At 41.3% G+C, this 23,858-nt stretch overlaps 1 protein-coding gene across 4 annotated transcripts in view; it reads right to left on the reverse strand.

Annotated features, from left to right (window-relative positions):
* Window positions 1-1,536: 1,536 nt before the first annotated feature.
* Window positions 1,537-23,858, reverse strand: part of LOC137291338 (serine/threonine-protein phosphatase 6 regulatory ankyrin repeat subunit B-like) — a 70,758-nt gene continuing 48,436 nt past the window's right edge. The window contains exons 12-30 of one of the 4 annotated variants that reach the window (XM_067822644.1): window positions 23,535-23,633; window positions 23,098-23,226; window positions 22,527-22,655; window positions 22,132-22,248; window positions 21,741-21,839; window positions 21,119-21,319; window positions 20,712-20,810; window positions 20,196-20,297; window positions 15,957-16,061; window positions 14,952-15,053; window positions 14,396-14,494; window positions 13,743-13,874; window positions 12,942-12,983; window positions 7,787-7,894; window positions 7,089-7,286; window positions 5,658-5,864; window positions 3,607-4,972; window positions 3,091-3,243; window positions 1,537-2,750 (exon numbers count right to left, since the gene is read on the reverse strand). In XM_067822644.1, the coding sequence (XP_067678745.1) occupies window positions 2,530-2,750; window positions 3,091-3,243; window positions 3,607-4,972; window positions 5,658-5,864; window positions 7,089-7,286; window positions 7,787-7,894; window positions 12,942-12,983; window positions 13,743-13,874; window positions 14,396-14,494; window positions 14,952-15,053; window positions 15,957-16,061; window positions 20,196-20,297; window positions 20,712-20,810; window positions 21,119-21,319; window positions 21,741-21,839; window positions 22,132-22,248; window positions 22,527-22,655; window positions 23,098-23,226; window positions 23,535-23,633 (3,708 nt within the window). In that variant the 3' untranslated portion in view covers window positions 1,537-2,529. The remainder of the gene's footprint in view (window positions 2,751-3,090; window positions 3,244-3,606; window positions 4,973-5,657; window positions 5,865-7,088; window positions 7,287-7,786; window positions 7,895-12,941; window positions 12,984-13,742; window positions 13,875-14,395; window positions 14,495-14,951; window positions 15,054-15,956; window positions 16,062-20,195; window positions 20,298-20,711; window positions 20,811-21,118; window positions 21,320-21,740; window positions 21,840-22,131; window positions 22,249-22,526; window positions 22,656-23,097; window positions 23,227-23,534; window positions 23,634-23,858) is intronic. The other 3 variants (XM_067822642.1, XM_067822645.1, XM_067822643.1) reach the window with 3 other exon arrangements.

Below are 23,858 nucleotides of genomic sequence, written 5' to 3' on the forward strand. Positions count from 1 at the left end.
GTACGCTCTTCGACCGACCAACAGGTCCTTTTTTGTATGCTACTACACTGCTTTGGATGCAATGAAATGTTTATCTGACACCCTGTTGCTAACATATCAGTGTTAGTATCCTTGCAAGACAGTAACTCAATTACATGTTCAGCCCTGAACATAAGATGAGGGAACGTCATGCACTCAAAGTGAAAATCGTTTGATTTACGTAATCATACTCTGGACACTGATGCAAGGAGACCTTGTGAATACACATTGTTAGTGCAGGCATATTTTAGTCATTCAAGAGATATATGTTACCAGATATGGAATTGGAGTCTAGTATCAGTGGCGATATTAGCGCTAAGGCGAGATTAGTTAAAATCACTCTATAAACGAACCCGGACCTACCGCTCATTATGGGCTTATGTCCATGTTTGACACACACAAGAGTGTACACTTGAACAAATGGGAGAAATGTTGCAATTTGGTTGCTGGTTTGAGATCTGATTTCATTCTTATATGAAATTAACAATTAGTTAGATGAAGTCGTGCATATGTTTCAGTTTATTTAAATTTGCCTATTTGATTTAACGTCCGTGTGCTATATTATGATTCCATGTCAAGACGATGCTTTAGATGATTAATTTTGTCTAATAATAATGCTGGTAAATATGTAGAAGCGAAATAGTACAATAATGTGACAGAATCTATATCACATGAGAGAATCACTTGCAAAACCTGAGGTGAAATTACATTCAGTTACTGCCCCTTGTGTCACTAAATTATGACAATTGCGGCTTAAACGTAAACAATGATGCACTAATAATTAGGATCAATGTAATGCTTATATGGACACTATTCTAAACACAATGATGGCATATAAACAGGATTGTGATAAAGAAAGTAAATTAAACCACAGGCCTGTCCACGTTGGCCATACTTCGAAAGAACAGAAGTATCTGTCCAAAATCAGCTTGGACAAGAGAGTTAAATCGACTTTATATTATACTGAAATAAATTAGCTGAGTTCAAGTCACTTACTCTGCAACGAAGGTCAAGGACACACGGACAAGAGAGATAACTCTCTTCAATAAAACAGGACGTAGACATCTAGTAATCTCTGCAAGTTCAGTATTTTCACAAGAGTATTATGAAGGATTGTCAGTTTCATGAAACACATCAACATTGTTGAGAAGATAAATGCATAAAAAGTCATTTGATGGCCTCAGTCCAGACTCGGATGAGTTTAGTGTCGTCAGAAATCTCTGCTATGAAGTATTCCATTTAGCCAATCATAAGGACTTTCTCAGGAATGGTTCTGTTAGGTAAGTGTTTGCTTCCGTGGACAGACTGACTTGATTCACGCTCCGAACTGGCCAGTCTCAATTCACGAATTCTACATATTTGATCTAATTAGATATATTATACCATTATCTCATTAAATATATCGATCCTTTATATATACACACTAATATCACAGTTACTGAATATTTACAAACCATACATTATATACATAAAATCAATCAATCACGTATCAATAAATGCATATGTAATGATTCTAGATTCGTAGTATTATGCATCTTTATCAGTAATGAAGTTTTTCAGTACAAGTGAATGTAGTATACTATATGGTACATGATATTCTACATATATACAAAATGGTCAGCGAATTTAATTACAGAGGATGGGTAAATGTACATCAGTGTTGACATCTTCGTGGGTCCAGGGAATAATTATTGCCATGGTGGTTTACCTTCGACCTCAACAACACCATGCTGGGCATAACAATGCAACATAGAAAGTGTTCAAATGCAACATATGTTATATTTGGGAGTACAATTTTCTCAGTTAAGTACAGATACTAGTATTTCTTGATTGAATCCCATCTGCGATTCAAACCCACACTCTGAAAGCTAGGCACCTAATTGCCAGCACACAAAGTCAGTTATCTAACCCACTCAGCCACCGCGACTGCCACTGTCGGTTAGAGCAGGTTTACTTAAGGCACTGCCTCTATGGGGAAGGTGTGTGCTGCAAGCGTGGATGTTTAATTTCCATGGCGGTCATGTGGTTGTCCCAAAGTCTTTTTAATCAGAACTGTCCATAAAAACAACTTCATCCATTTCTCAGACATGATCAAAATGCTCATTTATTAGTGTACTCAGGACTCGTTTATCCAGACGACACATATAGACACCATTTCGTCAGGATAAACGAATATGTGCTACTATTAGTAGGTTTGAACTTCTATGCACCCGATAATACATGCTTATGTTTAACAGAATCAGTCTATCAAGGCTAAAATATAAAAGACCACGTACTAATGTCAGACTGGAGGGTTGCATACAGTTCTCAAAACAATAATATTGCAAAATTGAACCAATTCGTCAGTGATAAAATATAAATGGAAAACAATTGCATATGTACAAATGTCTTTAACTATGTGTAGTTTTTCTTGTTGCATATTAAGTATAAACATTTATAAATCAAATGCAACAAAATGTTTTTTCACCGCAAGAATAATGTTAAAAAACACAGCCCCGCCGTGCACTGTAACTATTTTGATATGCCATTCTTTTCCTTCTTGTCATTGTTAGCGGCTGGCTTGTTCCGACCAGTACTGTAGTCGTCTCCCTTGTCATCGCTCTTGGGCATTTCGAGGTTGTTAGTGAGGCCTTGCATTGAGAGATACTTCTGAACAACCATCTCCCAGTTGACGACGTCTTCGATCCCCTGCGGGCCGTGCGTACCCCCACCAGCAGCACGAAGAAACCCACCTGAGGATGGAACAGGATATGATAAATCAGTACTATCTTATAACGGTTAGAAATATCATGGGGATTGTCATAAAAGCATTGGTGTCATTCTGGCTTCACGAAACTATGACTTAAGGGAGAGTGTAATACAATGCCAAATATATAACTCCTATGAAAACGGTAAGGGAACGGACGAATATGGCAATCGCTGTCTATGCTTGGTTATACCAGAGACCATGGTCTCAGACCATTATAGTGCGGCATTAAACAACAAACAGGCAAACAAATCTTTTGCCCTTTAGTTTATGTTCCATAAACTCGTTTTCATCAGTATATATAAGTAGACCACAAGGGTTCTGACCTTCAGGGGCGACCTGTGTGTTGCGGCGAGCGATGTTGCGGAGCCAGTTGGCAGAAGACTGGGCCATGAGGTCAACGGAACGGGCGTCGGCGTTGGCGTCCATATCTTCTTCTTCGTCTATGAAGTCGGAGGCTTGAGAGGAGCACATCTTGCCTGTAGCACAGAAAGGGGAGGTGTGACAACCTACACTCTACGCCCCAGCGTTCCATATCACGACTACTAATGCAAATATCATTTGGGTAGCACTGACACATATTCACGTCTAAAATTTAAATTTAAAATTAGTAAATCTGGTATTAGAACCCCGATCAAAGATCTCTGGTACGTCTAACGGGATCTGGTGGTCAGGCTCGCTAACTTCGTTGACACATGTCATCGGTTCCCAATTGCGCATATTGATGCCTATGCTGTTGATCACCAAAACCAGCCCGGGTGATGAAATAGGTTAGTTTAATAATATTCACATGCAAGGAAATGTAATAGAGCTGGGTGTAAGGGGAAGAAACTATGTCTTACTTCCATGCTTGATAGCCACCTTGATGTACGTCACCAGCTTCGTCAGAAGATTCCAGGGGGATGGTGTGGCCGACGTCTTGTTCATGTTCCTGATCAGCTTGGCCCTCCCGAACTTCCACTCTGTATCTGACTGTTGCTGAATACGCTGGTACGTATCCGACATCATAGCAATGAGGAGATTGATGAGCACGATCAGCGTCACCATCATGTACGTCCCGAACACAATCTTCACCAACGTCGTCACCCAAAATGGACTTCTATGAATAGGAGGCAAATTATCGGGCTCCACAAGCCCAAACAGGGCAAAGAACAGATACTCGAAGGTGTCGAGGGGTGTCTGTATGACAGCCCCGGCGCTTCCATCCCCGTCCCCCAAGGTCGAGTCGAGTGCTCGCGGGGCATACACTGGTTGATACAAGGCTGCAAGGTGGAGCGTAAAGCCAATCATGAAGATGAGGAGAATGACGAGGAAACGAGTCAGATCCTTCATCAAATCTCGGATGATGATTGCCCAAGGCCCAAACAGGTGGTGAAATGATAAGAAGTCTAACAGCTGCACAAAACACAATAGCAGTGCCCATGCGAAGAAGTGGTTCCGCAGATATATACAAATGAACCGATCATTGTCTCCAAAGGCAATCGCGATGAGATGGCAGAAAATTCCTATTGCACATATTCCTATGACTACGACCCGGATCCACCCGAGTCCTGCACGATCTCCTGGGTTGGTCAGCTCCGACACAAGGAGCCCGCTCAGCCAAGCCAGCAGCAACCACTCGTACCAATGTGGGATCAGAGAGCCTGATTGGTAGATGGGAACAAGGGGGGCAACTGTTGTCAGGCAGAATAGAATCATTAGGTAGAAGTGAGACACGAGGTATGCCATGAATTTGATGATTGGGACCTTGTTGAAGCGATGCCTCAGTGGCATGCAGAAAATAAACCAGATTATTGGGATGAAGAGGAACGTGAAGAACAACATAATGATTTTCCATGTCGCCCACTGGAGGTTCCCCATCCACACGTCGGAGAGGTATTTCTGGACGGATGGATGGGACACCACCTCCTTCTGTTCGTTTTCGATCAGCACATCAAGGAAGGGGACTCCGTGAGAGTCAACTGACTTTAGCAGGTGCTCGGCACTGTTGGAACTGGCTGCAACAGCCAAAAGGTCTGTTGCCATGGTTTCACAATAACTTCCCGCTGCCAGCAAATCGCGGGATCTCTCTTTTTCCTTGATTGCCAGAAGACGGAAGTTTTTGGACATTTTTGCAGCAGTGTCAACCGGCGCGGGTGACAGCAGTATGAACTCTTGTATACACACGTTGTCGATCAGCTTGCCACACACCATCAAGTCGAACACAAACTGGAATGATGAAAGAAAAGGAACTGAGTATATATATTTTATATAATTTAGAAATACATCAGTCATTGGGGTAGCCTAGTGGTTAAAGCATTCGCTCGTCACGCTGAAGACGGGTAAAAAAATCCATCTTGCAGTGAGCATAGCTTTGGATATTATAATGCATATAACACTGATTCCTATCAGAGTTACATCCACGCAAATTATCTCCCCTTTATCGTACCTGCATACGGAAAGCGGCACCTACATTTGTTTTATGGACCTTCTGGCTGTAGTCACAGATACGTCTTTGGTAATTTGGCATCCATGTTTGGTCATATGGCGTACATCTTTGGTTATCTGATGTATCGTCACACTAAAATTAATGTCCTTGAACTTCACTGCGACGGTTTGGATCAGTGTCTGGACTATAGTACGTGACAGAATTGTCCGTTAAAGAGGTTCTAGAAAAGCTGTACATTCCTGACCAGATGGTCGGATGTTGTCTGAGGTGAACTGTGGCTTACCTTCTTGTCGTCCACCGTTAAGGAGGTTCTAGAGAAGCTGGACATTCCTGACCAGATGGTCTGATGTGGTCTGAGGTGAACTGTGGCTTACCTTTTTGTCGTCCACCGTTAAGGAGGTTCTAGAGAAGCTGGAAATTCCTGACCAGATGGTCTGATGTGGTCTGAGGTGAACTGTGGCTTACCTTCTTGTCGTCCATCAGAGCCCTCGTATTGTGGTCCTGTTTCATCAAGTAGCTGAGGACGTCACTGTGGTTGGCGGCAGCGGCGTAGCAGACTGGAACCTTCCCGTCCTTTGTCTCGTTCATCGGGGACGCCCCCGACTCCATGAGCAGCGTGACGACGTTGTTGTAGCCCGACTTGGCGGAGAAGTGCAGCGCTGTCCAGGCATTCTGCGAACACGTCAAGTGGGTTAATGGATGGGTGAGTGAGTGTGCAGATGGTTACTCCCTCCAACCAACTGGGACTTCCGATCAATGTGAGATACAAATCCCCTCAATACTGAGGGTTAAACATTCATTTCGCCAAGTTATAATATGGAATCAAACAGGAAATGGTGTTCGATTATCACCCAGGCTATCAGACGCCACCCAGGAGCATGCTTTCTCCTCTCATAGTGTGTGAGTTGAGTTTTACGCCGCACCTAGCAATATTCCAGCTATATGGCAGTGATCTGTAAATAATCGAGTCTGGACCAGACAATCCAGTGATCAACAACATGAGCATCGATCTGCGTAATTGGGAACCTATGACGTGTCAACTAAGTCAGCGAGCCTGACCACCCGATCCTGTTAGTCGCCTCTTACGGCAAGCTGAGTCGCTTCTCCTTCCATACACGATCACAGACACTGACCGTTGTTTCATAGCTTGACAGGGTACTGACATACTGACGTCTACCGCTTACACTATCAGACATCGATGTCCGCCTCTTGTCCAGTTACAGACATTTATGGACACATGAGTGTCTGCTCATTACCCTAATACAGACATTAATGTCGGGCCCGGGCCCTATCATAATGTGTTGTCCAATTTTAAAACAAATCGCGAATATCCTTTCATGCCTCTTAATATCATACATCTTCTTAAAACAGTGAAAATATATCGATTTTACCATGGAACCCTTATACAAACTCAGTGTTTACGAAATCATCATTTTCCTATAAGGGGACTGACATTACTTTGCGTGGTTATTGTAATAACCAACGCGAAACAGCTGATCGTCTGTTTGGTATTGTAACCATGTGTCCATCTGGGGACATTTTGAAAAAGGGTCAACCAGAAAGCCTATTTATCCATTTAACTCAGCAATAAAGTCATACTGCTTGGCTCTCTGTTACCTAATTGTGGACCAATAAATCGTTTAATAATAGTGTGTAAACAATATATTTTCAAAAACAAAACATGTACAAAATTCAGAGAGAACTCACATGCTTTTTACTTTACGAAAATACGCAGCAAAAACGTACGGACATCTAAATGACTAAACCAGTTTACTAAATTCAGGTCATCTTGTCGCCGTTTGTTCATATAGACAATGATATGCAGCCACGTGCAACTATGTATATATGCAGCAAAAATATAGAAATTATGTGAAAAAAGAATGTGCGACTCCCTACCTTGTCACAGGCATTAATATCCGCCCCTTGGCCCAGGAGTAGGGCCACCATCTCGTAGTGCCCGTTGGCCGCCGCCAGGTGGAGCGCGGTACGGCCTCTCTTGTCCTTGATGTGGAGCTGGGAGGTGGACTTGCTGAGCAGCAGGCTGACCACGGAGCAGTGTCCACTCTGAGCGGCCATGTGCAGCGGGATGGAGCCCTGCACAACACAGAGAATGAACGTTACTTGAGAACGGATAACGGTATTGGTAAATGCTATCTACAACGGTTTGAGTTTGCCAACAAGGTCCATCTATTTCAGCCCAGTCACAACTAGTCGTAAACTAATATTTATAAGATAATTGTAAATTTGTAAAATTAACAAATATGGGCCTTGATATATTTATATGTATATAAATGCCCCCAAAACAGCATTCAGTCATTCATTTTGAGCAAAAGTAGATATTCTCGGCCATGTGGTAATTTGTTTCGCCCATAAGCGAAATGTGTCAATAAATTAACCGTATTACGTCAAACTTTTGTGTTTTCGAGTTTTTTATCCTTAGCATATATTCATGATACCTGCATGCTGAATTTTGTTACATTTTTTTCCAGCACTGGCCACAGTGCAGAGAGTTTCAGCACTTTGGGGGTTACAGAATTATATTGTGACGTGTTATTGTCATTTCCTGGTTCTTTTCCTCAGAGTTTTTCTCTTACCTGTATGTTCGTGGGCGTGTCCACTTGTACCCCTGGGCAATTGAGGAGAAGTCGCACGACCCCCTCATGACCGGACTGGGACGCCAGATGGAGAGGGGTCAATCCATACTGAAAATATCATAACACACATTGTACGTCCCAAGATAAGCCTGACCTGCTAAACTCCACAGTCAACACTCAACACTACAGGCATTCATTAATGTCACTTAAATATCCAGACACCCACATGCCATGCCATCACTCCCGCACTACCAACACGTACCTAAGCAGCACTCGTAAGCTTATCGTAACAATTCTGTATACATGGCAAAATCAGGATTTGTCTTTAAACATTTTCCGAAAAGAGGTTCACTGTAGAGATATTGACAACATGAAAGGCACGCACTTACCTACAGGCATTTGGAAATATGGAAACATCATAACATACGATGTTCTAAGTTTGGTAAAATAGTTTGCATATAATCTGAATGGCAAATATAAGTATGCATGCCTGTTTGGTTGATATTAAAGATGGTACAGATAGGAAGCATTATATATGAAGCGATTCTAATACTTGTGTTTTTGACCGTAACTTTGCAGTGATTCGACCACTTGTCAGCATGGTAACCTTTTCACCTTTTAATACTTTGGTCCAACTGTCAAGTATATAATTTACACTATTAAAAAAAGTAGGGGATATTTTATTTTGAGATAAAAATTTTCACATATACCAATGGATACGAAACAAAGTTATATAGATCCTTACTGAGGAAGCATTTTCAATGAAATTCACCGCCCAAACACAACAATGACACCCTCAGGATCTGCACGGGATGCTACTGTTGATCATGGGGGTTGTGCACAAAATTGGCATGACTCAATTTGAAGGTTGGAGCCACTCTAGAGCAAAATCTTGAAGCGTAAGCATCAGATTATCAGTGGTTGAAGTCGTTAATCAAACAGAGACCATATGCCGTCTAACACAGAATGAGAGTTTACGTGCCCTTGCCATGCCTCAGGTTGGCACAACAGAGGTCGTTGCGGCAGGGACAATGAATGTTTCCCAGTCTGTCATCAGCAGATTATGGTCCAGACATCGTGATATAGGGTCTGTTAACGATAGATCTGGGCGACCAAGGGCATAAACTGAGGCTCAGGACAGATTTATCCCCACTATTGCCTTGGTAGGAGCAAATCAGAAAAGTTATCAACTTCAAAGAGATACTGGTTTGGTAGTGAGTGCCCAGACCACCCGGTATCGACTGTACAGACATCACTTACACGCCCGACGCCCTCGTGTCATTTCCGGTTTGAGGGATCATCACATCAGGGCAAGACGCCATGGTGTCGTGATCGTCAACACTTGAATGATCGCTGATGGAACAATGTAATGTTCTCCGACGAGTCGAGGCTCACTGGACAGGCGTAGGAGGATTTGGCGCCGACCTAACGAACGTTTCCTTGATGAAAACGTCATTAGACATGATCCATAACGGGATAGATCTGTAATGGTGTGGGGAGGCATCACTGCTGCTGACAGAACGGACTTGTTGCTGGACGTGTCACAGGGCAGTACTACCGGGACAACATTTTGGCACCCCATGTTGTGCCGTTTGCACGTCGTCATGGCCGCCGTTTCAGTTTTCAAGATGACATTGCCAGATGTCATAGGGCCAGGATCGTTACAGATTACCTCCAACAGCAGCATATCACGACACTACCATGGTCAGCGCTCAGTCCGGACCTTTCCCCAAGCGAGCATGCCCAGGACATGCTTGGACAGAGGATACGCCAACGTCAATAATCTCCTGACAGTGTTCAAGAACTTGCTGCAGCGTAGCAACAGGAATGTAATAACGTTCCCCCAAATGACCTGGACGCCTCGTTAGGAGTATGCCACGCCGAATTCAAGCTTGTCTGGCCAACCGAGGGGGGTTTACCTGCTACTGTGTGATGATAAATTTGCTGTTTGACCCTGTTTGTGTCTACCCTTACTCTGGAAAATCTGTGCTTCACTGACTGTACCCAGGGTTTCGAATAAATTGACAAATGATCCCTTAATGTGTTTCTGTCATTTGTTTCCTTCTTGACTTCATGATCTCCATTTCATTATCCTTGTAAATCCCATATCCCCTACTTTTGTAATAGTATATTTTCTTCGGTAATTGACATTGTATCGGTATAATCATATTTACTTACACATCATGACAAACGTAACGACAAACGTTAAGAAACGTTACTGTGAAAAATACTTTGGTGCACATAGCGGTTTTTGCGATTGATACATCAAAATTGTGTTACGGAAACAGAAAATACTTTAATGTCAGTGAGACAAATTAATGTAATTAATTCATAAATGAAATTAATTCAAATTAATTCTTTATAAATGGGAACGTTTCTATGATTGTACTTCCTAAAGAGTGCTGTGAAGTCATGACGTGCATACAAATTATACAAAGCGTATATAGACTGGTTTATATTGTGGATATACACTCTAAATATATATTACGCCATAAAAGCGTAGTGTCACATTTAACGATTCGAATATATAATACGTGTAAAGTGCGAGTGATGGACTTTATTGATTATATTTGCCAGTGTTATGCAAGGCACATATACACGTGGGATTATATATGTGTGCGCTGAACATACATTTGTGACATACATAAGCACAACATCTTCTCTTAAGTGAGTGAGTGAGTTAAGTTTTACTCCTCTTTTAGCAATATTCCAGCAATATCACAGCTGGGGACACCAGAAAATGGGCTTCGCACATTGTACCCATGTGGGGTATCGAACCCGGGTCTTTGGCGTGATGGGCGAACGCCTTCACCACTAGGCTACCCCACCGCCCTCTTCTCTTAAAATAACAGCTGAACATGTTACTGTAGTTATTCAGTTATGTCATGACGCAGTTGACAATATCGACAGGAAGAATCGTGTGGACCTCAGAGCTGCGAGTAGTTTAAGCCTCGGATAAAGCATAATTACCCCGGTGTCATCCCACAGATCAGTCTTAGTGCAAAACTACCATCCTTAACATGGACTGTCATGGCTATAGGATCGCTTTGAGGGCCCGTTTGCACGAAGCGATTGCAGCGCAATGACACAAGTGAGTCAAGGTTAATCAGAGGAAGACGCTGGCCACGGAACCGGAACCGGAGAAGAAACCGGAACCGGAGAAGAAACCGGAACCGAAGAAGAAACCGGAACCGAAGAAGAAACCGGAACCGGAATTAAATCACACATTCAATAACATCAAGCATGTTTCTGTGCAAATAAAGCTAGCGTGGATGTTAATGGTAATATATACACTATACAAGTGAAACATGGCGCCAACATTTTGATGAATGTATGGTTAGACGGTACAATACTTTCGCACTTGAGCTTATCCACACCTGTACAATACTTATCATAAACTCCAAAATCTTCAGTATATAACTGACTTTCTAATTCAACCCACATCATGCCGTGTTTAAAAGCGGCGTAAAACTAATTTCACACACAAACACTTGCCTAAACAGTGTCGGAAGGGTAGCCAAATGGTTACGGTGTTCGATGCTCAATCGAGTTCGATTCCGACATTTGCTTAACGTGTGCCCGCATAGTGATACAGCTGAGACTTATTTAGGGTGAAACCATATTCTTTCCTAGAATTCGTAAAACAAAACGGTTCAAACTACTTTCCCCGAGACTACAACGCTGAAATAGATAGTGTTACGTCAATATACGAATGTGAATGCTTCAACATGGCAACAGTGATGAGCAACATGGTGTTAAACATACAACGGACATATGATTGCGCGTGGAAGCCACGTTGTATACATCGGCTGAAACGTGACAGACGTTTTATAGTTAGGCCACACCAACTGATTCCTTTTTCACTGAATCGCCAAGAAACTTTTCAGTTGGTTTTGCTGTTTTCCTATGAGGGATTTTACAGGTAGATAAACTTTGACCAGCGTAACACCCGGCTACTATACCTTCTTGCCATTACGGTTTCATAATGGATAATTATGTTGAACTTTACATTTACACTTTATTTGTCGGAAATGTTTTGTTGAAAATTGAACAGATAATATCCTCAAAAGGTTTAAGCTGATGTCCTAGTATTTGAGGCAGTTATCTAACGCTCGCTTCAAACGCGCTTAAGAGTTTTTGTATAAACTGACGAGCAAAAGGAAAGTGTTTCTTCCAATATGAAGGAAATGAGAAAACCTTTTCATGAAATAGAAAATATATATTGAGGCACACTGCAATACACGTGTTTTATCAGCAAAATAACAATAAACACCGATGTGGTAATGACCACTGCAGAATGTTCCAAGGTCAAAGCCATGCAACGCATCAGTCGTTGGGCCCATATGTCACCAGCACGAAGTCGTCTTGTCATTGTGAATCGGCTCATGCAATGACACAATGACGTGGCTACCTCTGATGATGTCACGGTCAACATCCGGTTGGGTTGATGAATAACCCGCAGATAGCGATCCTCTTTGGGTTTTGTGACTGGGACGTCGAATTCTAGGTCGACCACGTGTCTGATCTGTCATATTGAAACGGTTAACAGTTTGACTTGTGCAAACCAATGCCCTTGCAATATGGAGGCTCCTGTTTGTGGCATTTATTGTGGCATTTCCTCATGAGATATTTGTCAAGTAATTGTTCAGCCGTCACGACCCGATGTACGAAATTTGCTTGTGCATAGGACAATAATCACAGTTTTGCAAAACTTCGTGCAAAACACAAACATATGTTTTAGGTTGCATTTTGGCAAACGAAACATGATGGTTGCGTTGTATAATCAGTGTTCTTCAAAAATTTAATTAGTTTTCTTAGCAAAGTTGGGATTGCTGCAACAACTACACCTGTTTACTTTCTTTTGCCCAGGTGATATTGGTGTGGTCTTCAGTGGAATGTTCAACAGAAGTTCTAACTGATCATCAAAACACAGGTGTTGTCTTTCGTAAAAAAATCACTGTGAAATGTTCCTTTTTGAAATTCATAATGTGAATAGACTGACACTGAAATCGAAAAATATTCAAGAACAAACAATTAATTTGCAGTGGCAAGTGTAACAGTACAAATATTGGTTATATACATATGGTAAATTGACATGCACACTGGACAGGATTGACAAACATTTACACATGCTACTCATCGACACATTTCTCACCTCACAACTGGTTGACAAGAAATTCAACCATTTCATGGCGAGCTGGAAAACGGAAGAGTCAGTCTACAAACATGCAGGGAGGTGAGGTAAGAAGAAGTGGAACAGTCTATTTCACATATTTTCACACACAGGTAACAATCTATCTACATAGATACACAGGGTTAAGGACTGACAATGGAAGGGGTACTGGGATAGGAGGGATCTATTCCTACAAGCACCATGTCGATGTAAGATTGGAACTTGAGTATTCCGCGCTTCTTGAAAGTCTTTTTGAAAATACACGTAGGAAACTATTAAGTTATATTCTTCACAATGGAAGTTTTAAAAATTGCGGTTTCCCACTACAGTTGAAAAAGTTACCAAAATAATTGGCAGATCGGATCGATAAATATGTTTGGACAGATTATTATGTCTTAAACGTTATTATGTAGAAAATATCCAGACTCAGTATGGTATTAACAGCTTCAGAATTTATCTTGCAGCCCACAATTCTTTAAAATGCATACGTTCGTGAATGCAAGTATCGCATATTAACATCTGAAGTTCTTAGCTCTCAGTCAGTACTAGACCTGCATTTAACCCCAAACTATGCACTACTGGACTGTCTACACAGGGAACGATGTTGGAATTATTTTCCAGCTGTAAGTACCAAGCATGACTACCATTTCTATCCAAGCTGAGGGATGCATGCAGACATATCAACAGCATTCGAGTAACACACAACACGTGACGGTCGCGCTGGTCCTGTGATGATGCGCGATTATCAGTGAATGTAATAGACTAGTTCTGTGTTCTTGTTACCTCTGTGTCTTTAATTCCGCCTTCACCATTTGGAGGTTCACTCTTGACCGTCGCTGGCACCTTGGTCAGCATCTCGCGGACAAAGTCAATCTGGCCGAAGTGGGCAGCCACGTGGAGCGCCATGAGGCCAGTCTGGAAAGGAGACGAGATTATACGTGAGTGGACGAGATACGACATGAGGATACGAGAGTAGATGATGAACAAGGAAACAGAGCCAGAGATCTGGGGAGAACTGCATCATACAGTTCATATAATGGCGACCACGTGAGACGACAACAACGAAGATGATGACGGTGATGAAGAGGAGGAGGATGAACAAGAGGACCTCAACTTGACCCTGACTAATAACCTCTACACGTCTGGGACCTAGGCAGCGCTTGCGTTCCACAGCCCATCATGCAAATCTATTACGTTTGCAAGTTACAAACATCACCAATGAGTTGCTCTCTATATCCAGATTATGGCCATTGACTAAAGTGTACTGAGCGATATGAACAGAAATACAAACATTTTCATTTATACTTGTTTCTTAAATCCAACATTCAACAATAATTATACATAAAGGGGACTTGAAAATAGTTCAGTTTGTTCACGCCCAGTATTTCTGTGGGTTCGTACTTCCATCAGTGGGCTTCCTGCTGCTTGTAGCTCACCTTCTTGCTTGTTGTCTTGAATGACACTCGGCCTTTGAGGACATCCAGCACTGGAACGTGGCCGTGTTTGGCGGCGAGGTGAATAGCCGTCATCCCGTCCTGCAGAACACAACCGGCTTACAAAGGTCAGCCGATCAACCATGTCAAATCAGCGTCCCCGCTAACCCTAATCGTTAATTACAAGATCATTGAAACTTTCATTGCCGTTCATGAATGATAATTTTATGGGTATGCAACGCCTTTATTCTCATATTCTCTTATATACCATAAAGTCATCATCATTCTTCATCACATTAGCTTAGAAAATGCTATTCTAAGTTTTCACTGACTGACAGGCTAATAATGATTGTTTCACACCAATAACATGATCTTTGCATGGCATGTTGCATGACTACAACAATGGTCTCAGTCCCACAATTTTCCAATATTTTGACTTCTGAATCACTAACATTGCAGTATTTCCCTGCTATATAAAGTATGTGAACTGCACCATCACGTAAAAGGGACACACTGTATATCGTGTTTAGATTAAAGAGATACTGTCTACCATTCTTACCCCGTTCTCGTCGGTGGGGGACGCGCCGGCCTCCAGTAGCGCCTGCACCACGGCCTTGTGACCCCCTGCTGCAGCCAGATGGAGCGCCTGGGAGTCGTTAGTCTGTCAGGGAGAGAGACTTCGCCATAGTAACACTACACATAGAATGAACTGTCTGGGTAGGTGGACACTGTCTCATCGGTGTCTCACCTATACCAACATTGGACCAAAGACCCGAATGTCTTGACTGAACATACGTCTTAGGATTTGGGGTAGTTTGATTGTTGTCGCACTCTGCAATATTCCGGCAGTACGTTTTCTGAATATTCGAGTCTGAACCAGACAAGCCAGGGATCAACAGCATGTGCATCGATCTAAGGGATACGATATGATATGTGTACAAGTCAGAGAGCCTGACCACCCGATCCAGTAAGTCGCCTCCTCGAATGGAGGTAACGCTACTTCAACATGCCACTTACTGATGGATTATACACGATTTCATTCAAGGTGTTTTAATGGTAGACTGCACATGCCTTCACGGGACATATTTGATAATCAATGCAAAACATGATGTCAACGAATGTGTCTCTCGATAATGAATTCAGAAGATTTTCTTAGTAGTGGGGTGAGTGAGTTTAGTTTTACACCGCACTCAGCAATATTCCAGCTATATGGCGGCGGTCTGTAAATAATCGTGTCTGGACCAGAAAATCCAGTGACCAACAACATGAGCATCGATCTGCGCAACTGGGAACCGATGACATGTGTCAACCAAGTCAGCGAGCCTGACCACCCGATCCCGTTAGTCGCCTCTTACGACAAGCTGAGTCGCCTTTTATGGCAAGCATGGGTTGCTGAAGCCCTATTCTACCTCGGGACCTTCACGGGTCTCTTAGTAGTGGATATGACATTACCTTCCATATTGGAGATACAACAGATATGACAAAATACCTCTCAGTCAGTTTTTTGACTGCCAAAGAGTCAAAGACTCACATCCAACTGTACCATCAGCAGTACGGTACCTACCCTGTTCCTGGCAGTGGTGACGATGTGTTTGTTGAAGCGCATCAGTTCCTTCACGACGGCAACACTACCCTTGGCTGCTGCGATGTGGGCACACGTCATGCCGTTCTGGAAGCAGAGGTCGCGTGGTCAGAACAATACCCAAAACAAGCTGCATGACCCTGTGTCAGCTAGCACATTCAACACAGGAATCAATCTATGTCACTTTCGTCTCGACATTACAAGATTTTGATGCTTCTGAAAATTCCAACTTTTCTTGTCACTCTATTTTATCGGGTATCAACTTCCGTTGCATTGGAATACATTGTTGACGCTGTGGTATACAATTAAAATGTTTCAGTTACCCAAATATTGAAATATATTTTCACTGATATGCAACTATGGCCTGCAGGACCTGCCATGCTTATGCACTATGACAACTTTATGTCTAAAATACCCATAAAAATATAGAGAGAGTAACACATGTCAATTCCTATTTGATTCCAACATTAACAGATATTAACTGTTCACAAACGGAAACACAAAGTCATCCGTTGTTTCCATATACTGTTCAGTTCCAGGACTGAAAAACAAACGGGCCCCACACAAGATATAGATACGAATGTCCCTCATATCGATACGTTCAAGGTAGATCAGAAATGTATTTCAAACCAAGAGGCATACAGTAAGCACACTTGAGAATTAAAGGGGGACTCGTCTCTTCGTAAAAGAATGGGCATGCTTCATACACTTTCGCTGTGCAGTTACACACATGGTTCAGTCTTGCAATATCCGTACATCCTTGTACGTTTGAGACGAGACAATCTTAAAAGAGGTAAGAAAGGGCGACAGTTCAGTAAGATACAGTAAAGAGTTATGAAAGCACTATAACGACACTTGACATTTGTTATGTCTTCAAATTATTTCTTTGAATTAATTCTGAAATAAATATATAGTGAGCATTGTATTATAAAACACGACATAAATATACGCATGTTTACACATAGATGCCACTACGAGCTACACATTGAGCAGCATCACTATCTACTCAGTCTACTTCATCCTTGCCAGTCAGGGATATATTTATCACAGCTACAAAGTCACAATGAATCTAATCACAACAGTTTGACTATGAAAAACGATTGGAATCCCTTTGACGAAATGCAAACATTTGCATGCACAAGAGTTGTTTTGGCTTTTTCATGTAGTTCCTTCTGGTTGCTTATCGGTTTTCAACAAGTTCCGTGGTGTTGCTATAGCAACGTCTTGTACACTTGCGAGTGTACGAAAACCAGCTACTCTCTTTAATGTTGATAGAGGTTTCTACAGATAACCGCTAACCAGTCCACATTCATATTTGCCTACATCTGTCTACGTACACATTGCACAATAAAATGGTAAGTGTTTGATACTTGTGATTGCGAAAAAAGTCATGACAAATATTTGCATGCTATACCCTAAGATCAATTGTTTGAAGGCGAAAGTCTTCAGAGAACCGAAGTCAGGTCCTGTTGAAACTGCATCTGAGATATGCAGAGTAAGACAGAGTAAAATAGGAAATGTGTAGATGGAGGGAAGTCAATACTCTGAGGGCAAACTTTAATGTAGCATAAAAGCAGTGTATGTAGGAAAGTAGTTTGATACAGCAGAACTAGGCATGTGAGTGGATTCTATTTACATGTAGCATGTTTTGACGTCTGTCGTTAAATATTTTGAGGTTAAGTAACTATGCATGTGGGTAGATTAATATGCACAAAAGATAAATAGGTATGTATACCCGTAAATATTTGATTGCATCATCAATAAACATGCACGTCCGTAAATAATTTGGTGTAGCATGAATACGCATGTATGTGGGTAAATAATTTATTGCAGCATGCACGGACATGTACGTAGGTAAATAATGTGGTTCATCATGAATAGACATGTATGTCGGTAAATAATTTAGTGTAGCATGAAGAGACATGTAGGTAAATAATTTACTGGAGCACGTACGTGGGTAAATTATTTAGTGTGGTATGAATAAGCATGTACGTCGGTAAATAATTTAGTATAGCGTGAACAGACATATACATCAGTAAATAATTTAGTGTAGCATGAAGAGACATATGTAGATAAATAATTTAGTGTAGCATGAAGAGACATATGTAGGTAAATAATTTAGTGTAGCATGAAGAGACATGTAGGTAAACAATTTAGTGTAGCACGTACGTGGGTACATTATTTAGTGCGGTATGAATAAACATGTACGTGGGTAAATAATTTAGTATAGCATGAACAGACATATACATGGGTAAATATTTTAGTGTACAATGAATGGGCATTACGTGGGTGAATACTTTCGCGCAGCATGAATAGACATGTACGAGGGAAAATAATTTAGTCTAGTGTGAATGGGCATGTGCCCGGGTAAAGAAGTTAGTGTAGCATGCATAGACATGTATTTTGGTAAAGAATCTGATGTAGCATAATTAAGGTAGGTAACTATGTGTATGTAGCATGGCTAAGCATGCATAAAAGAAAATGATGCATGGAGAGACATATTGATTGGTGTATCAATGTCCAAATAGACAGACAGGCAGACAAATAGATAGATAGATAGATTGATAGATAGATGAAAGGCCACTGCAAACTTCATAAAATCTATTAACAGTTGAATTCGAAGGTTGATGTTGAAGAAATCAATAAAAACACGCGTGGCTATGCGCTCGTCTTGTTTATTATGTCAAACAAACAAGCAATAGTCGCTTTGAAGCAGAATAAACATTCCTTTATTGTGAGTTTCCACTACAACATACTCAAAATTTAGCACCCCGAGAAAATGTTCAAAGTAGCTTTGATATTATACAGTATCTGTAAGTATATGAACCTCGTATATGTTTAAATACCACATTTGATGCACATAAATACAATTCTAACACTCACTGGTACCGCCTACAATCTAAAACATGCTCACAAGATTAAAACATTAAAATAAGCGCTCAGTACTACCGTTCACGGCCATCAATGCACAACGCAGCATCATATATAAGAACATACTTACTTCATCCTGTGTGATTGGCACGTACAGTGAAAAGCATATATAGATTGAGGCACAACAACATGCTAGTGTTAGTAGTGTTAGTGCTATATATACGATAGATGGTTACATAATATACTGATGAGCGGAAGTCATGGCTATATATACAGAATTAGGAAATGGTTATATATTTAGCGGTTGGCATGGTTACATATAGTAGAGATAGTTACAAGTAGACCATACCCCATGTTTTACTGAAACCATGATACTGGACACGTCTTTCTCTGTTATGAAAAAAACCCAACCCAAACAAAATTCTTACAAGACAGCCTGTGACCAAACGTTGTACAGAAAGAATTGATTTTGGAATGGAATTAAACAATTTACATATAAGAAAGAGTTTAAGTAGTCTAGATAACTTGGAGTCAGTGATAGTTGATGTCTGTATTAGTGAGTGACAACTGGTTTCAGATACACACGGGGTATGCTGTGAAGTTTACGGTTATATGGAAAGTATGTAGAGATGTCACATTTGCATTCAGTCTGTATTTACTTAGCATAAATGTACCTGCACTACAATAGCATAACACACTTCAACACATAACTGAACTGCTGTTAGTAGCACAAACATCAGGAATTTTCCGTTATTAGCACAAACCTGGTAACTAAGTGCCACTAAATGACAAAATACCTGGCATTTTGTAACTGATACTTGAACAGAACAACATATCTAATTGTCGTTAAACGACAAACAAAATCCTGATTTTCCTTACTATTAATAGCATGATATCACATATCTAAATGCCATTAAATTATACAATATGGGAATTTGTAACTATTATAATAATGATAGGATGATTGACAGGTAACTGTAATTGAATGACAAAATATATGATATTTCTAACTGTAGCAAAGATTATTACTAGTTATTATTACATGTACATGACAAAATTGACATTTGAACAGTTAGTATTACAAAATGATGACACGAATTGTTACTAAATAACAAAATACCTGATCTAACTGTTAGTAGAGCATATTACTACCAGGGTCAGTGTCTAAAGACGTCGACAGCAGCTGACTACAGGACGTTCTCTGTTAGCGTTAGCATGGCTGGTACACAATGTTATTTGTCACTAATAGCAGGATAAGGGTTGCCTGGATACCCACAAACTGTTGAGTACCATGTCCAGGATGTGCTTTATTCTAGTCAGTATGAGTGGAACTCGGTAACTACTACTTACGGTGTTAGCCATTGTGACCAACTCAGGGCGATACTTGAGGAAGAGTTTCACAACGTCAGAGTGATCATTTTCAGCCGCCAAGTGGAGTGGCGTTTGTCCTCGCTGGAACATAATAGAGTGAGTGAGTGAGTGGGTGAGTTAGGTATTCCAGTAACATCACAGTTTGTCAGTCTGGCATTTGAGGAAATCTCAAAGTGATGCTGGTTTTATGTCAAGTAGAAATCATGACAATCTGTTGATTCCGTGGCTGTGGTTAAGCATCCAAGTAATTATTCATGAATAAAGTAATGGACTCCCTCTGGATTAACGGGGCTCACTGTATCTGTGATGATGGTAGCTTTTCCATTCCAGGGGAAGATTGAACGGAACGGTATTTCATAACCCTAGCAGAACAAACCATTTCTTATAGGGCTGCTGCAAGGGCTGTCCTTACAACCATGTCTATTTTGGAAGTGCGTGTATTCAACTTCAGAGTACAACATGATTTTGTGGGACTAAACCGTGTGATGTGGTTACCTCGTCCGTAGCGTTGGGGTCCGCCTTCATCTTGAGGAGTGTACTACACACCTCCATCTGACCACTCTGGGCAGCCATGTGCAGAGGTGTCTTCTTAGCCTGGGGACAGGGGAGACAAGTGCTATGGAACTGTTTTCTGATTTCTTGGATGTTTTCATAAATTAAATTGACTTTTCAGATTTACAATTAAATACATGATATTTTCGTTTAATACGCATTCTACATATTTTCAACAGAATCATCATATTTAGAAAACAAATTAAAGTCATATGACATGGTTGACCACGAAAGTTTTATAATGTGAGCCATTGTCCTCTCATCTTAACTGATACTTCTTGTTTAAGGGATATTCGAAAAAAAAGTTGCTTTCTGATCGTTTCAGAGCTCAAAGTAGCATTACTGCCTACCAGGGAGAGAGCGTCAATGGTGGCGTTGTGGGTCTCGATTAGGAGTTTCACCAGCTTGTTGTAGCCGTTCTGTGCCGCCAGGTGGAGTGGCGTGAAACCCTGCTTGGACTTGGCGTTCACGAAGGCTTTGTGCCACAACAGAACATCAGCAACCTGGTCATGGCCGTTCTCCCCGGCCAGATGGAGCGCTGCCTTACCGTGCTGGAGACGTGATGGAGCGCGGAATGAGTGAGTGAGTATTGCTTGATATACGGAAATGCCAGAAATTTGATTCACACCTAGTACCTGTGTTGATAATGTAACCCCGATCGTCGGCATTTAACATTAGGCTAGTGAGACAGTGCCCTTCACGTAATGCATACGACATGGTTCATAGAATTGGCGAAGAATGTTTGTTGATAAAACTTAAGGACGAATAACTTCGTCCTTAAAAATCAAAAATCAAAATGCAGTATTAATGTTAGCAGTTAATTTCACATTTTTATTAATAATCTTATTCTCGCTATAAAACGAATACAGGCCAACCAGGCAAACTAAGATTTTCTTGTCATGAGTAATATGTGTTAATGTATTTCCTGTTATGCGTAGTAAATGGTTGTCTACACCCTGTTCACTGTCCTACCTCATCGAAAACGTCCACCCTAGCGTGATTCTTCAACAGGATCTTGACTATCTCCAGGTGACCTTGCTCACTCGCCACCAGCAGCGGGGACATGGAGTTCTGGAATTAAGCAGACATATGGTGGTACTATATTGCTGTCTTTCGGACATGTTTGGCGATAATAACTTAACTACTTGAATTGTTTTTAATATATTTTCTCAAATCTCATATACACTGAATACTGTACAATACTTGTGCCCCATCAGACAAAATGTCATGTGATAGGTTTCAAGTAAAAGTTGCCTTGTTGTTTTCAAAGAGGGCGTATGCCTGTGTATATTCATGTGCATGCAGGTATTCCAAGTACGTGTGCGTGTGCGTGTGCGTGTGCGTGTGCGTGTGCGTGTGCTACCTTGGCCTGTTTGTTGACTGCGACCTGGAGACTACTGGCTTCGATGTGTTTGACAATCTCAAGCATGACGTCATCGTTTCCGGCGCGGGCACAGTAGTGAAGTGCACTTTCGTGGGTCTGTAGGGAGAGGGGATTACTACAGTTATACATCAGCAACAGCGTCGCTTGGCAAATGCAAGTAACTTTCAATTTTAAAATTCATTCCAATCCATTTTAAAAGCAAACCTAAAATAGTTTATGTTTACACATACCATGTCAACGGCCACAGACCCTTCTAAATCTGTATGTCATCAAATGAAGGATTTTCACCAATAAAACACGTATTGTCTGATATTCTTTAATCGAAGGGCAAACTTAAGGGCGAACTTAATGGTAGAGAGCCATGAAGTTCTCACAAGTTTGGTTTGGAGGTTGGTATCGCCATCAAACTCCAGCATCAGCTTCATCATGTCGGAGTCCTCGAACTCGTCGTGAGCCATGTTCTTGGTCAACTCCGCCGCGTAGTGTACCGGGGTCTCCCCCTCCTGCAGACACAAAGACACACGGCGTTAGCGAATCTACGCCACTGTTACTAACAAATCAGTTACATGTTCATATTTAAAATAACACTCACCCTTAACAATCTTATATAAAGTCTTAACTTTCGAGATTTGACATATACGTAAATTACATATTTATTCGAAATTACAATCCCACTACTGAGGATAAGAGTTCATTTATTGACCACTTCTATCTTACTTGGCCTCAAAGTGGCCTGTTTTCAATTGGTTCGTGTGTTTTGGGCGTATGTGTATGTCGAAATAAAAACTGTAGTTTTCTGATTTTCCGTCTAGGGAAAGACCGCATTGGGTACAAAATGGTTTCATATGCTCCGGGTCATTACTGTTATGCAGTTTTCTGATTTTCGAAGGCAAGAGAACCAGCGCATTGCGTAAAAGATGGCTCAGACATTCACACTGTACGTACAAAGTTCTGCTGGTTCACCATCATGACGGCGTCTATCCGGGACTTCTCCTGACAGACGAACCGGAGGATCTCCGCCGCCACAGACAGATGGCAGTAGCGCACCGAGACATGGAGGGCGGTTTCCCCCGCCTGCAGCAGAGATCGTGTATACACCACAACAGCAATGGCGTAGTCAAGAAATGAATGAAGTACCTGACATCGTTACTATCCCATGATGTTTACACATATTTATTACCCAATGATCTACTTTGCAAAAACAATGATAGGTTGATCAAATGTTCATAAACAGATAATATGCAAACATCTTTCATGACAAAAATCAAATAAATCCTGGTAACAAAAACAACTAACAACAAAAATCCAAAGAACAACAACAAAAAAGAAAAACAGGAAAACAAACTCGTATGTTTTTCTCTGAATGTCATTCACTCCCTCACCTTTGAGTGTTGTAGCGGGTCCGAGCCCTCATCCAGGAGTGACGTCACCATCTTGATGTGGCCATATCGGGCAGCTATGTGAAGGGCCGTTTCGCCGTTCTGGTACAAGGATAGATATACAACTCCAGGGTACTACATCAACCACAAATTACTACAAATCCGCTCGGTGCGTAGACCACCATTTCCATATGTAGATAATATACACATGAAAACAGTTTGGTGGTGATCAAAGATTTTTAATACACACTTCCTAACTTTACATACGTTATGCTACTATGTGGGCTACAAGTTGGGAAGGTCATTGTCACCTAATCTGGTCTCACA

Source organism: Haliotis asinina, chromosome 7, assembly GCF_037392515.1.
Source record: "Haliotis asinina isolate JCU_RB_2024 chromosome 7, JCU_Hal_asi_v2, whole genome shotgun sequence".
NCBI lineage: Eukaryota > Metazoa > Mollusca > Gastropoda > Lepetellida > Haliotidae > Haliotis > Haliotis asinina.